General features: G+C 38.6%; 1 protein-coding gene across 2 annotated transcripts in view; it reads left to right on the top strand.

Moving 5' to 3' along the window:
- MAST4 (microtubule associated serine/threonine kinase family member 4) overlaps positions 1-15,031 on the top strand; it is a 61,521-nt gene that overhangs the window by 21,059 nt on the left and 25,431 nt on the right. For both annotated transcript variants that reach the window (XM_053448003.1, XM_053448004.1), the window contains exons 4-11: positions 314-392; positions 7,796-7,950; positions 8,709-8,784; positions 9,364-9,573; positions 11,507-11,608; positions 12,579-12,711; positions 14,351-14,418; positions 14,857-14,942. In XM_053448003.1, the coding sequence (XP_053303978.1) occupies positions 314-392; positions 7,796-7,950; positions 8,709-8,784; positions 9,364-9,573; positions 11,507-11,608; positions 12,579-12,711; positions 14,351-14,418; positions 14,857-14,942 (909 nt within the window). The remainder of the gene's footprint in view (positions 1-313; positions 393-7,795; positions 7,951-8,708; positions 8,785-9,363; positions 9,574-11,506; positions 11,609-12,578; positions 12,712-14,350; positions 14,419-14,856; positions 14,943-15,031) is intronic.

The raw sequence follows: 15,031 nt of genomic DNA, 5'->3' as shown, positions 1-15,031 counted from the left end.
GAATACTTCTTGTAAAAGTTATTTAAATTAAACTTTTTTCTTTTAGTCTCTAGATTACTGCTGTAATGTAAAATTCCAAAACACAGCCTTCTTACGGTTGTTGAGTAAATAATGTTCATTGATCTGTTTACTTTGATTTGTCTCATGCCCCCTGGCTTTATGGAAGAATAATCCCTGCATTTTGTATCTGCAACATGACTTATTCATAACTAATTTAATTTAGGTTACTCAGTCATTGGTTTTATTGTTTGTATTTTATGTAAATATCAATAATTTGTGGGCTATATTATTAAATCACTTTTCTAATTAACAGAACTGATGGACGTCGCTGGTCCTTGGCATCCCTGCCTTCGTCTGGATATGGAACAAACACGCCAAGCTCTACTGTTTCTGTAAGTAACATGAAAATGCTTTAGATTATTTGTTCCTTTTGTATCTTTCATACAGTTTTTATGACATAATACAGCAGTTTCAGAATATAATCTGTACAGATTGAATTGCAGAGCAAGAGAAAGGCTGATTGCACTTCTCACCAGTGTGTGATTTTCGGGAGCCAATAAAACAAATTAAGATGCCAGTTTGGTTTCAAGAGCCTCTTAACAATATATATTTATATGAATCACAATAAAAGAGCATATAGTAGTATAATAAAATATATGAGCCTTGGCACATATTCTTGATTATACCAGAACTATAGGGTCATGGTTTGATTTATATGAATGCACCTTTTGTGCCCAGCCTGTGACGCACCAGGTTTGGTGGGCTTTATCTGCTCAGGCACTATAAGGCCAGCTGAGTTTAAGTTAACTTAAGGAGTTGTCCGCTGCGGTATTTCTTTGGCTATGTATTGTCAGCAGCAATTAGCGTTCCTTATTATGAGACAGTTGTGATGCAGCTTCTTGGCTTCTCTATACAATAGTGAGCCACAATAACCTTCTGCTGCAGGAAAAGCTTGGCTGGCCCTGTATAATGTATAGTTTAACCAGTGAGACTTCAGTCTCCTCACTCATTTAATTAAATTGAATAGTGTAATGCGATTGTTGAAACTACACTCCTGCACTCTCTCCTGTGTACGTTCTCTTTCATGAATACATCTTAATTCCTCAGATTGTTTCTATAACCCTAAAAGTTTTAATAGCATGCATACAAGCAGCAGTATTCATAATACATTGTTTAAATAAAATACAGGTCTACATAATGAATTACAAAGCCGTTATTTGAATAGACCCCCGAGTAGACCTTCAGACAGACCCTTGACCCTAGTCGTGTTTTCCTCCATATATTATACCTACAATAGGACTGTTGCCCTGCTACTAGATATATTTGCTTTTATTGACACCTATTATTAATGACAAGCTATTATTCTGTTTACACTTGGACTGCCCCACCTTAGCATGTTTTATGCTGTTTTGTAGGATTTCAATGGAAGTAATGTATATTAAATTCAGGCATGTTGCATATTAATTGCTTTGTATACGTGTCCTCTTTGGCTGAGAGGATACCGGCAGTACACTTTTCGGGTAAACGTGCCTAGGAGTAAATGCTGTGTCCAAACCCAGCCCTGTTTATAAGGGTTTCCTGGGGGGCAGTATAAAGTACACAGCCTTTCAGAGGTTGCGTTACTACCAGCTGTGGCTCCTGAAGGGAGAATAACGTTCCATCTACAATGAGCTGCTGCCAGTGCCTCTGCAGTGAGCGTTTTGTTCTCACGGTGGATTTTTGTGCTGTTGTCCCAGCCACTCCTTTCCTGTCTGTGCCTTGACTGATGGACTCCGGAGCTTGTTAGGAGAACCGGAAAAGCAGCTATAATCTGCATCTTCTAATCACAGCGCTAACCGAGCCAGTACAGAATGTACGTTACAGAGCACGTTCAATCAGAGGTTCTGATCTCCGTTACTATGTACCGGTTATTCCTTAAAAGCACGTCTTAGGCCTGCGAAATTTAACGATCTTCAGGCTGTTGGGCTGCACGATTTATCTCTCTATCACAAGAACGTTTATTGGCGGAGGGGAAACAACTGATCCCCGTTCAAAACAGTGCTTTGTGGTGTTTGCATAGCAACTTTGCAGAGATCTTGTGTTTTTTGTTCTGTTTGGTGAACAAGGAACGGCCTGTGCTTTCTTTTTTTTTTTTAATCTTGTGATATTGAATTTTTTTTAATGTTTCATAAAAAATAATACAGTGTAAATCTTTATCCACTGGACTAAGCAGCAGCGAAGAAAAATCTGCTGCTTTTCGTTAACTAGCTTTGCTCCATGTAGCACCCTGACTTTTGGATCTTTTGTATAACGCTCTTTAGAGATTCCGAGTGCTTCATCAATAGTTCGTCCTTCCATCTCCGTACGCTTTCTAGTAAATATTCATAGTTGGTGTATGAAATACTTAACTCATATTAATGCTTTACATTTTTACTTTTGTTTTGTTTGAGGGGTGCTGCATTGAGATTATACGGTTCTAGATGTTGGAACGCTTGCAAGACTATGATTGAGCACTTATGTGCGAAACGCGTTAAGCGTGTCTAGTTTGTTGTCCTGCTATTTATGAAAGTCTAATTAAAAAAAGAATATTATACTCGCCCGTTGCTGAGGATTCGGTGGAGGGTTTTTGTATGTGCAGTGTTTGTGTATGTCTTCGGGGGGTCTGAATCTGACCTGGGGGGCATTTCCATGATTAAGTGGGAAGGAGCTGAGGTACTTGGATCCTAGTAGTTTGGTGTCTGTAAAACGCATAAGTTCTTAGGCCATATGTTTTCTGAATAAATTCTAAAACGTCCACTGTAACCTTTTTAAACGTTAAAAAAATAAAATAAAAATAGACATTTGAAATACAGACCTGGTGGGAAATCTCTAGTTGAGAGAACCGCTAGAGACATAATCTAGTGCCTCGTGGCTTAAGAACATATGTGACTCCTCAACATATTAAGAATGAGAGATTTGAGAAAGAATGTATGTAGTTAAGTCATAAACTATAAATATGGCCATAGGTTGTACGTCATTATTTTCCCGTTCTGTCCACAAATTAGACTTTTTGCTTCCCTCGGTAGCCGCTGACCCAGGAAGTCGCATGCATCAAATTGATACACGATATGCAATATGATGTATGAAAAGGTTGCTTTTGTGAATTTGTGTCGCTGTATTTCACGTGGCATGGAGCTGTCATCTTCGCCAACACTATTTATCATTGCACAGAGGTGACTGCGTGTCATTCACATATATCTTTTGCTGTTTACCTATCCTGAGAATACATTTGTCTTTCAGTATCCTTCATTTGCAGAGCGCCGTGCGTGTGTCTGAGTGCATCTTGTGGTCCATTAGGTTAGTAATGCCGCTTGCCAGCCACATCTTTCACAATGATCATTACCGCTGTGGATTTCAGAAGAATGCCTTTTAAATAAACTGACTGGGCCATTTAAACTGTGTAAGGGTAATAGCCGGGCACGTTCTAAATGATGGGGCTTTTTCCCAATAAAACGAGAGTCCGAGATGCTCTGTACACCGATCCCAAAGCCGCCTGATGACTGTAGTGCCCTTAATACTCTTAACACTAGTCTTAATAGTTAATATTCTTACAACCTCTATGTTACCAGGCTATCAAAGTCAGTTTCTCGCACCATGCTAATGGAAAAGCTAAATGCCGGGGAATAACTATATCCTTGTGTTTGTCACTTCGAGCAGGGAATTTAACTATTGGATATTAGTAATTAAAGCCAGTGCTTAACGCGCCTGTATCATCTATTAATGAAATAAATATCTCAATAAAATATTGTCATGTGGGGGCATTAAGATTGCAGGAGCACATCAGCCTAAACCCTTGTGGTTTCCTCCATTTGCTGATTAAACTGTTATTATTCATCACGTTTGTTTATGGAGTGGCCAAGTGGTGTTGAATAAACTGTATATTACAGGGCTCTGTAGAGAGGCAAACCCATGCAGTATGTGGCAAGGGCCGTGCCCGCGTTACACGTGAGCCGTGCCCATGTTCGTTCAGCCTGGCCCGCAGAGAAGTTTGGGTGTGAATCATTTGCATTCAAATGCCGAAGCGAAAACTCCGAACGGTTAAAGCCAATTCATGTGAAAAACGTAAATTGTTCCACTTGACTTCAAATCTCTGTATCTAATGGATTCTCTTCAAGGACAAATGAACCAGCTCTGATTTTCATTTCAACTCTTTCAAAAGCTGTTTTTCCATTAAACTTTCAAACTGCCCCTTCGCTGGCAGCATCTTATTCCTCCCCCCTCCCTTACGATTTGATTGTTACGTTTTTCCATTGGATTAATAATGGGCTTTTGTGGTTTGGTTATATGGCCAGGTGTATGAACAGTTCAATGTGTATTAAATGTATCTGTAAACATTCCCTTATCCCAAAAAACGCATTGAATGATGGTCTACGGGGGAATCACTGATGTATGAAATATTATTTGACAGCGTTTTCAACCCTTCGTTAGAACCATAGAAAACATGGCGGCAGATAAGAACCATTCGGCCCGTTTTCCTGATGTAAAGACCTTAATCAGTCTTTGATCTCATCTTGGATTCAGGATGCTGTGCCATGCATGTTTATATTCCCTCTCTAGCCTTCTAGTCTGCCGCTTTTGGAGCAGTTTTACTTATTCTTTAGAGATACTTTAGGCACCATTCTTGAGTTCCTTTACTATGTTTGCCTGTGTTGCTTCCACCGGAAATCTATTCCAAGTATCCACTTCAGTGTGAGCCTTGGTCCAGAGAAATGCTTTTTTTTTTTTTTTTAACGAGGATTCGTGTTAATTGGTCATTTAAATGACCGAATCCGAGTATACTTACCATTTGAGTTAAGGTGCTCTGTTTATCTAGACCTCGTATGCCTGTATTTCTGGATCTACTAAGATCACACTATATTTTCATTCCCTTCTGTATTAAGACACCTGTTGAGGGATTATTCTAACCAGCCTTGAATGAGCACACCCAGCGCTTCAATCCGTTTGGTTTACGGCCAAAACCTTGCACTCCAGTTGACTCCTGCTGTGTGTTTATCTTCCCACGCATCCAAATAAGACTGGAACCGCCGCTCCGCGTCCTAATTCTCCCGCACTTTAATTGGCTCTCAATATTGCAATTGAACACCTGTAATTAAGTAAAGTTATGTATACCTTACTGGCTTCATTACAGGAATCCTATACTATGCTTTATCCGCGTCCCGTGAGATGCACACACATGTACGCAATGGGAACGGTTTCTTCTGTCCCAAAGGTACAATACGGTATTGCTCTCTAGCCACTGTTCCTGATTTAGAAAAGGCATTCATTTTCTTTCTTTTCAATAAAATGTTATCGTGATGTGTCAAAGCCGCGAGAGCTTAGTAGTTGTGCTTCAGCTGTGTGGGTATTCTGCGGTGAGTGAGGAGCAGCATGCTGTAACCTGTCCCATCTACACATCCCTTCCTCATCCTGTACCATGTATTAACCATAATGTGTAGTCACGGCTTGCCTGTCAGGATTGTAGCTGGCTTTTAGTATGTTAGTAAATCCTTAAAGTAATAAGCAGCCCTCTTCTCAGGGAAACATTTATGCATCCCCTGCATAAAAAATAACATATCTTATTTCATCTTCTCTTGCATGCGCCGTCAGTTATGAGTGGCCTTGTGGCTAGGATTACTTCAGTAGATTACGTATAATGTAAATAATTGCTCTGGCATTTTACCCCTCGGTTTCCTTTCAGACATTAATATCTTTTCTGAAGCCTGTTACGTCAATCTTACATTATACTATACTTCATTACTTCTAGTGGTCAGGTTACCTCCCGCACCAACGTTAAAGCGTTTTAACCCCACTGGTTAGGATTACCTGATGCAAATAGATACCAATGTACTGTTCTAAGAGAAAGTCACGTAAACTTTTTAGAGCGTCAGAGGTCCCTTCTTCACATTATCGTACTCTCTGTATCTTAAAATATAACGTTCTACTGAAAAGTGTCAGACTAGTTTGATCTGTACAATTGATCATTAATGTTGTACCAGGTCTACCTGCTCAAACATTCCCTGCAATAAGTGAGGTAGGCTCATGTCTGTAGACTTCGATTTATGCTTTTAAATCCTGTAGGCTGTATTATTTTCCATTGTTAAGTTGCTTTTGAGTGGAGTGTGTCCCTGCACATCGAACACACTAGAGTATGCCAGCCTGCGGTACAGGTCCCTCAAGGGGTTCTTTTAGATACATCCAAGTGGGTACTTCAGTGTTTTAATTCCAGAATTCATAGTAAGTTTATAGGTTCATCCATTCAGCGACAGTCAGTATATCACGTGCATGACGTTGGCTGGCGTCATGTAAGCCTGTAAAACATCAAATTACTCTTCTTTAGGTGTAAACATCAAGGATATATGATAACAAGGTTGTCTTACTTTCTATTGCTTACTCTATAACATTCCTCTAAAAAGTGTTCCAGATGTCCTTGAGATTAATTACAATTGATAATGTTGTACTAGGTCTACCTGGTCAAACCTTACAATTGGGATTCACCAACAGGGACAGAAATAGCAGTCATAAAGTAAACAAAAAAATGCACCCCTACTGCAGCAGTTGCCCTCTCCTCCGTGGTCCACCTGTGGGAGGACTGTCACTTGTCAGTCGGAGCATTCCCTGCACGACATTTAGTTGGCGGAATAGGAAAAAGGGGCAAATGCGTTTGGAAATTTTGCATTTGCGAAAGGGACATTGTGGAAAGTTAAAGGGAACGCGCAACTTCAGTATGTATCAAAGTGCAAATGATGGCTGAAGTGTCCTAAATGGAAAGACACTCCAAGCCAGCTCACATATTACAACTGCTTGCAGTTATTAAACGATGTACCCACCAATAAAGATGTAAAATATAAATGGATAGTTCACCATTATACATCCTACTGATAACATCAATATTTGCTCTGTCTAAAATGCTCATGTTTTTCACCTTATCAAAATTATTTCCTAAAACATTGGAATGTATAGATTATTTGAGAGCCCACCTTGAGTCTTGCCTATTTTTGAAGGTTCTCTTGCCCGCTTAATTTTCAAGGGCTCCGGATCCTTGAGATGTCCTGCTACCAGGAAGAGAGATTTGTTTCTGACAATCAAATATTGTAGCTAATCAGAAACTGTCAACATAGCCTATCTGTAGAGTAATAAATTATTTGATGCCGAGGCAAAGGGTCCTGGTGTAATATACAAGCAATCACAGGTAACACGCTTCCTTGCATTGAACTTTGCCACTCTCTAGATATGTAGCACTATATCAGGAAAACTGATGATGATGTATTTTTAAGTGCACTAAGCTGTGAATTCCACGTCTCTGGTTTTCTATCTAAATATCTGAAATTAAACGTAGGACCGTGCAGGTTTTCAGGGTCTCCTCATGATGCCCAGCTTACACTTTAATTAGTGTAATTAGTGTAAAACACTCGCACCCCGTCAGTTCAGGTAATGAGTACAGTAATTACATTATAGTGACAAGATGCGCTGGCTGCCTATCGCGATGGGGCTGTGAGTCTTTGAAGTTGTTTTTGGGGGATTATCTTTCCTTAAGCGAGTTCCCTTTTTTAGGGTGCTGTGAGGTTTCAAGAGGTTATTTTTGGAGTGACTTTTCCTCTCTTACAATTAACATCTGATTGCAGCATTTAATAATCTCACCTTAATAATACTGTAATTTTACTGTGTTTGGTGTTTTTTACTACTTTATTGTCCATTCTGCGATGGCCTGAATGCCTGTGTGTCTATGCAGAAGGTTAAACTGATCTCCGCATCAGGCTGTAATGAGAAACGTAGTAACGTTGTCTTGTTCGCTCCGCAGTCATCCTGCTCCTCCCAGGAGAAGTTACACCAATTACCGTATCAACCCACACCTGATGAACTCCATTTTTTGTCCAAACATTTCTGCACTGAAAGCATTGCTGGCGATGACAGATGCAGGACTGCTCAGCTGCGCCCGAGATCCAGAAGTCTCAGGTGTGTACCGTTTGCTCCATTTGGAATGAGAAACCAAATCAAAACACAGCTCACTCTTGTGCTAAGAATACAATGTTACTATGAAATGAAGATGAGATTATACAAAGAAAATCCAATAATAAGCTTTGACCTTATTCCAACAGCCTTTTTTTTGCTATAGATCCATATGCTACAAACAAAAATAATGACCCCATTGAAGGTTTTGTCTGGCCACTATGTGTGTGTGTGTGTGTGTGTGTGTGTGTGTGTGTGTGTATATATATATATAATACACACACATAGTGGCCAGACAAAACCTTCAATGGGGTCATATATATATACACACACATTTTATTGTTAAACAATATTAGTTTAAAATACTCCTGTCCCAAATGCTTTTTAAACCCGTAGAAAAAAAGGTTTATAAAAATCATGTTTGGTTGACTCTGACAGCAACATCTTGGAGCCGGAGTATCTTGGTAAATTGCCAAATCATCGGTGGAACAAGTTGAAAATAATTTCACATTTATTCTTCAGTGAGTTCTCGCTTCGTTTGGTAATCGACTTTGCAAAACCATCCACCCGTGTTCTGGCAGTACCTACACTTGTGCTTAGCACCAGTTTTTGTTGTTAAACTATTTCTAATGGGCCTTTTTGAACTTAACAGCAGGTTACTGTAAAAAAATCTGTAGAAGTGATCCTTATTTGAAGTGATTTTGTTGATATATGAACTATATTTACTTCCAAGTAACTCAAGAGCCAATTTTGTGTGTTTTCAGCCCTGGACGTACGCCTGCATGCTGTGACCATGAAATAATTATGATGAACCATGTGTACAAAGAACGATTCCCAAAGGTAATTTTATGAAACGCGCGCTCTGAATTTCTATCTCAAATATGCCCATTTACGTCGTTAAGCTAGAACAACACAGACATGATGTTTTAGGCTCTCATTGTTTTTCGTTTGTTGTTTCTTAGATTTTCCAGTGACATTCTTAATAACTACTGATTTTATTCAATGATTTTATGACATGATGCGCTTTACCAAGTCCATTTAATTTGTTAATCATTTGGTTGATATAATCAATATAGTTAAGGTTTATCTGTTTGTATACATTAATTAAATATAAATTTCATACAATCCTATATCTTCACAAGTATTTTGTGATTTAATTCTGGACTTTTAAGGCAATATCATTACGATTGTGCAGTGCGTTCAGCTAATGAAAATCAATGAAATGCCTCTTAGTGTGATTTTGACTGCTGAAGATCTCATGGATGGAATATTTATTCTTGGCAATAAACTATATATGTAATATAATATACTTTGAGAATTATACACAATTTCAAGTGTAGTGTTACGATGTCTATCTACATGCTGCTGACGTCTTGCAGTGCCGGGCAAATTGATTTTTTCTTTCTATCTATTAATTAGGCAACTGCTCAGATGGAAGAGCGACTACAGGAGATCATCACCAACTATTCTCCTGACAGTGTGCTCCCCCTGGCAGATGGGGTGCTTAGCTTCACCCACCACCAGATTGTTGAGCTAGCTCGGGATTGTTTGGATAAATCCCACCAAGGCCTCATAACGTCACGATATTTTCTGGAGTTACAGCAAAAACTGGAAAAGTTGCTGCAGGAGGTAAGTGGCAGGCACGGGGGGTTCATATCGTAGACAAGCAACCTACTGCATTCTGGCCTACTGTCGATATAAACATATAGATATAGTGATAGTTCCTTTATTGGCTACATTCAAGAAATCTTTCAAGAATTGTTGCATCTTTCTCGTTCCTACTTGTAGTTAACAACAAGTACGGTACATAGTGTACTAAAAACCTTTGGGGCTTGAAAGGGTAATATAACTGTGCAAAGAACAAGCGTTTATCCATTCAGAAGAAACAAATTTTCACTTAAAGCAGCAAAAAGGGTTCTTTACAGCAAGAGCAATAAAGATGTGTAATTCACTACCCATAGATTTCTTTACATCTGGGCTGGATTTTTTAGCTAAGAATAGTATACAGGGATGTAATTGGTTATAATGACAGGATTAGTTATAGCTTGTTGATCCAGTGGGAAATCAGGTTGCCATTTTGAGACACAATTGGAAATAACGTCAATGTTAGCTTCTTTCCGCCTTCTGGATGTTAGCTTCTTGCACCTTGAGCTTGAAGCACTTGTCTTTTTTCCATAACCTAAATTACCATCAGGGGGGTCTTCGGGTCTAACGGCATGGGAAACTTTTTGAAATAAATGGTAACTCTGTTACTCTCCCGCGTAGGGTGGGCACTTTGTCTTTGCATTTCGGTGCATTTCAGTTACCAAATTGCTGACATTGACTCGGCATGATGATTATGATTAACGTCTGCATTTGGCTATGGTTTTATGCAGGGTGCGGTGAAGTGTGCGCAGAGCAATGGGAATCCGACATTAGCATAACCATATCAAATGACAAACACTGGCAGCAACTAAACATTTTAAATATAGTTTCAAAGGTTGAGTGACTCCTCGCTCAGAGTGCGTGTTGGTAAAAAGAGTTTCATACGGTTTATTTTCATCTAATATAATGTGCTCATTTAACTCATCAGATTACTGCTTTGAATGGCGTAAGATTCTTTGCATTGACCTAAATCACAGAAAGGTATGAGCGTTCATGCATTTGTGTAAAAGTTAAGTACGTTGGTATCCATTCTTTGGGAGAAGCTGCAGCACGCCGCCCCCTGCGGGACACTTTTTGTGTTGCGGGGCATCTTGCCTGCATCTCTTTCAAGCCGTAGACATTGGAGGCTGGGGAAGAGGCATGGGGTTTCTGCCGAATCCCTCCATATAATTGCAAGGGCAAAAAATAAACCTTGATTTAATGAGGGGCACTCAGTTATGACACACATTAAATAAACGTAATATTAATGGATTGTTTCCCTTTAATGACTGTAGATATTATGGAGCTTTATTTACATAAGGATATAAAACTAATAGGAGCCCTTGAAAAAGCAAATTGTCTTTTTTGAATTATTCATATTTCCAAAATGGTTTTGTCTCTGAGAACACGGTCTGGAGACTTAACAAGCAATTAGAAATACAGGAGCAAAATGCTATGTTTTGGTGAAAGACAAGTAAATTGCCCCTCTGTTTTCATTAGTCATTTCATTCAGCACACAGACAGTGGTATATTTAATTAACGCAAGCAGGCGGACTCTCTGGGGTTATATTTCTTCTCTCTCTCATCTTTTAATGAAAACTGAAATATTGGCGGACGCAAAGCGTTCCTATTCATGCCTCTGTGCGCCGTATAAAGAATTATTTCATACATTGCTCGTTACTCTCTAAGCACTTTCACAAGTTAAACAATAGAAAAATGAGTTTTAACTGCTGTACGTAGTGCTTTTATTTCCCATTAATTGTGAGCGTCCTTCTGGTTTGTTTAAATGCAATCTATAGCCGTTCATGTAATCCGCCAAGTAACAAATCTTTATGCGTTTGCTAATAGAAGATCTGGTTTTATATTACATGGCTGATTAACTACAGAATTGTATATTTTTAGAGGTTTTATTGAATGTTTTTTCACGTATATATTTTAGGCCCACGAACGATCGGAAAGCGGAGACCTGGCGTTTATTAAACAACTAGCCCAAAAAATTCTTATTGTGATTTCTCGGCCCGCTCGACTGCTGGAATGCCTGGTAAGGGATCCTATTTTTTGGAGAATCCATATTCAAGTAATTAGACGTTTTAAGTGTCTGTGCTATTTCACCAGTGGTGTGAAAATAAATAGCAGGGGTATGTTTGAAGGCTTCAACTTGTATTCTATACTAGGTTTTAAAAGTCTTTCGCCGTATGAAATGGTTGCTCTGCATGCCCCATGTTTGTTCATACTAAACACTGTGTTCTTTAGACACCAGTACACCACATATGTGCTACTACTACTATATTTTAATTGTATATAGAAACTATATTTTATAGTTGTTCAAATATTCATCCTAACGTGCATAAAATCTCATGTATTCCTATTTAGGATCTCATTTTATTTCTCCTGTTTTCTCCCTGCTGTTAAGGTCTTGCCGCCGTATGCCAGTGAACCATTTTCAGAGTATAATCTATTCACTCCCGGGGTGCAACTAAGTTTTCAGGCCAATAAAATTAGCCTTCCCGTCTCAAGTTCATTGTGAATGTCAAGGTCCCTATAGCTGGCCGGTTCACTGCGTCATTCTGCCTACTGTTTCCTTTTGTCTTCCCGAATTAATATAATTACCCCCAATTACTCTGCTACCTATTCCTACTGTCACCCATTCACATGCATTCTACACTGCACCTATTCTATTATGTCAACTCGCTTTTACCGCCACGGTTTCTAAACTTACCAATGTATACGTTGCTCCAAAACTCATAAAGGCAAAATGCATCAAATTATATCTCCAGTTTATGAATATTGCCCCCCAAAAATAAGATCTTCATAAAAAATCTAGTCCAGGAATGTGTGGAAAGAGCTTAGCTGAGCATCATAGATTGTTTGGTGTAGAAGGAGTTCTCTGAATTTTCTTTTTACAGTCTTGAATATTGTATATACATATTACTGGTGTCGGCTAATGATGTAGTGGAGACACGTTTGAATATAACCAGTCACTACACAATGTGGTTCATTTCTCATACCAGGAGTTTGATCCGGAAGAATTTTATTACTTGTTGGAAGCGGCGGAAGGCCATGCCAAAGAGGGGCAAGGTATTAAAACGGATATCCCCAGGTACATTATAAGTCAGCTGGGTCTTAACAAGGATCCTCTCGAAGGTACGTTAACCCCCTGTATTCTTGTGTTATCTTGTGTGTTTTTAGGTTTTTTTATGCAAATTGGGTCTTTGGTGCTGACCAACCCGCTAAGCAAATAACCCTGCAGACCAACAATCCAATACTTGCCATCCATCCGGTGGAATCCACCGTCACACCTTCATGCCAAGAGCAGAACATCTTTGGAGTCCACATTAAAACTTTATAAGAATTATAGAATTCAGCTTGTCTCTGAAATAAATGTAAAACGTGCTTTGGTACGTTTTACAATTTACAGCCCATTGCATTTTTCATTTTCCTTGTTCACTATATGGTTTATTGAGTCCTTCCGTGTTTTGTTTCTTATAGTTTTCCTTTTAATGATGGTCTTTGTGTTTCTAGCACAGAAAGTAATCAGATTGATGAAGAGAAGTGTAAGACAGTAAAGCCGTAGTGCTTCATTCCAAATAGCCAAGGAAAGGAAATAAGGAGTAATAGTATATAGAATTTGTCTTGCATTAGAAGTGACAGATTGAAAAGGCTGGAAATTATATCTGATGAAAAAATAAATCCTTCAACCTACCAGGATATTGTATATTGGTCCCTAATTATTTTACTGGTTCGGTGCTACTTTAGGTATACTTGGCAATTTAGTATTGTTTTGTGTTATTAAAGCATTGAAAAATCCTTTCTTAATAAAGTGCCAAAAATCTCACCTTAAAAACAAATACACTGAAGCTTCCAGAAGCAGATGATCCTAAACCGCTGTAAAAACCCATTCATTTCTGCTTTTATGGTGACCTAATATCCCGATTAGCGAAGGGACGCTTGAATAACCGGATGGCGATAGCAGATGAATATACTTGGTTCTGAAAACGCTGCCGCAACAGATTCCTCATTCAGTAGATACCAGAAGATGCATTTACACCACGTTCCCTAGGGAGAATTTCCCTGTTGTGTTTAAATTGCCATCTCTACCTTTTTTTGAACTGCCAGTCTCCAGAAGTGGATGAAATCAATGAAATAAAATAGACAGATGTTTAATGGTATTTAGATGAGTTTAAAAATCTCTCTCCAGGCATATGAGTTTCACGCGTTAAGTGCTGACTTTGGGATTCATTCCATTAATACCCACTGTTTGCAAATATTATGTGCTTCCCAGATAACCACTATTGGGCACGATCCTCTTTGAAATAGATTTATGATTTGACTTGTTCGCTTTATTTCCCTTTCTCACAAAATGTCAACACATTTTAATAATTAAAATAAGCACTAGAGACTTGTCTATGTATTATTAATTTATTATATTATTATTAATACATTTCTTACATGAAAAAAAATATTTCCATAATAGTCACCATTCTATTGATCTTGTTTGCATCTGCAATATAGCTGTTAAAGTCAAACCTTTAAAAATGATGTCAGACTTGCATAAATCATTGTACCGGGGGGTAGTTTGACAGATGAGTCTGAATTTAAAACAAACGAAAAAAAAAAATATATTATATATATTATATATTTTATGTTCATTTTGCAGTTCTCTGAATCACGATCATCGTACCATCAGAGCTTAGTTAAGAGTTTGTTTAATAGTTTGATTGTTGCCTTATATTTTTATGCAAATTGTAGCTAAGAACAGCTTTTTTTTTTATTTTATTTTAAGAAATTGCTTTGCTGGCAAATTATGACAGTGGGACCGCAGAAACGCCGGAAACGGATGAATCAGTCAGTGTAAGTCACAGAGGATGATGCTTCTGCTCTTTGACAAGAAGTTAATGCTTTTTTTCTTTAAGAATATTATTTGTTTTGTTAAAAATTGAGTTTAAACTTAAATTTGTCTGTCAAATGGCCTATCTAATAAAGCAGCTTCATAGATCTTGCTTGTACGGTTTTGCTCATACCCAGAGGTTAATGAAGACAGTAGTAATGGGCACATAGGAGGAGGAGACCTACTGAAGCCTTCAAGGGGTATGTGGTGGCCAAAAGGCTTACCAGCCCATAGGCAAACGTACAGCTGTATCGGCCACCAGCCCACTGGGCTTTTGCCTGATTGGCCAGTACGGGCCTGTGTGCACCCAGCATTATCTGGTGTTCTCCAACATATTGTATACATTAGAGATGTTTTGTTAAAATAAAATGTATGACGCTTTTCTCGATTCTTCTTTTAAGAGCTCAAATACGTCCCTGAAAATTAGACGAAAACCTTGCGAAAGTGATTTTGAAGCGGTGAAACTCATTAGTAACGGCGCTTATGGGTAAGTTTACGGAAACTCTTTATAAAAGATTCAGCATGTTTTGACAGCGCAGAATGATTTGTTTTTAACAAGCACCGGCACAGCACCAA

Source organism: Spea bombifrons, chromosome 1 (assembly GCF_027358695.1).
Source record: "Spea bombifrons isolate aSpeBom1 chromosome 1, aSpeBom1.2.pri, whole genome shotgun sequence".
NCBI lineage: Eukaryota > Metazoa > Chordata > Amphibia > Anura > Pelobatidae > Spea > Spea bombifrons.
This window is presented reverse-complemented; position numbering and strand designations above follow the sequence as displayed.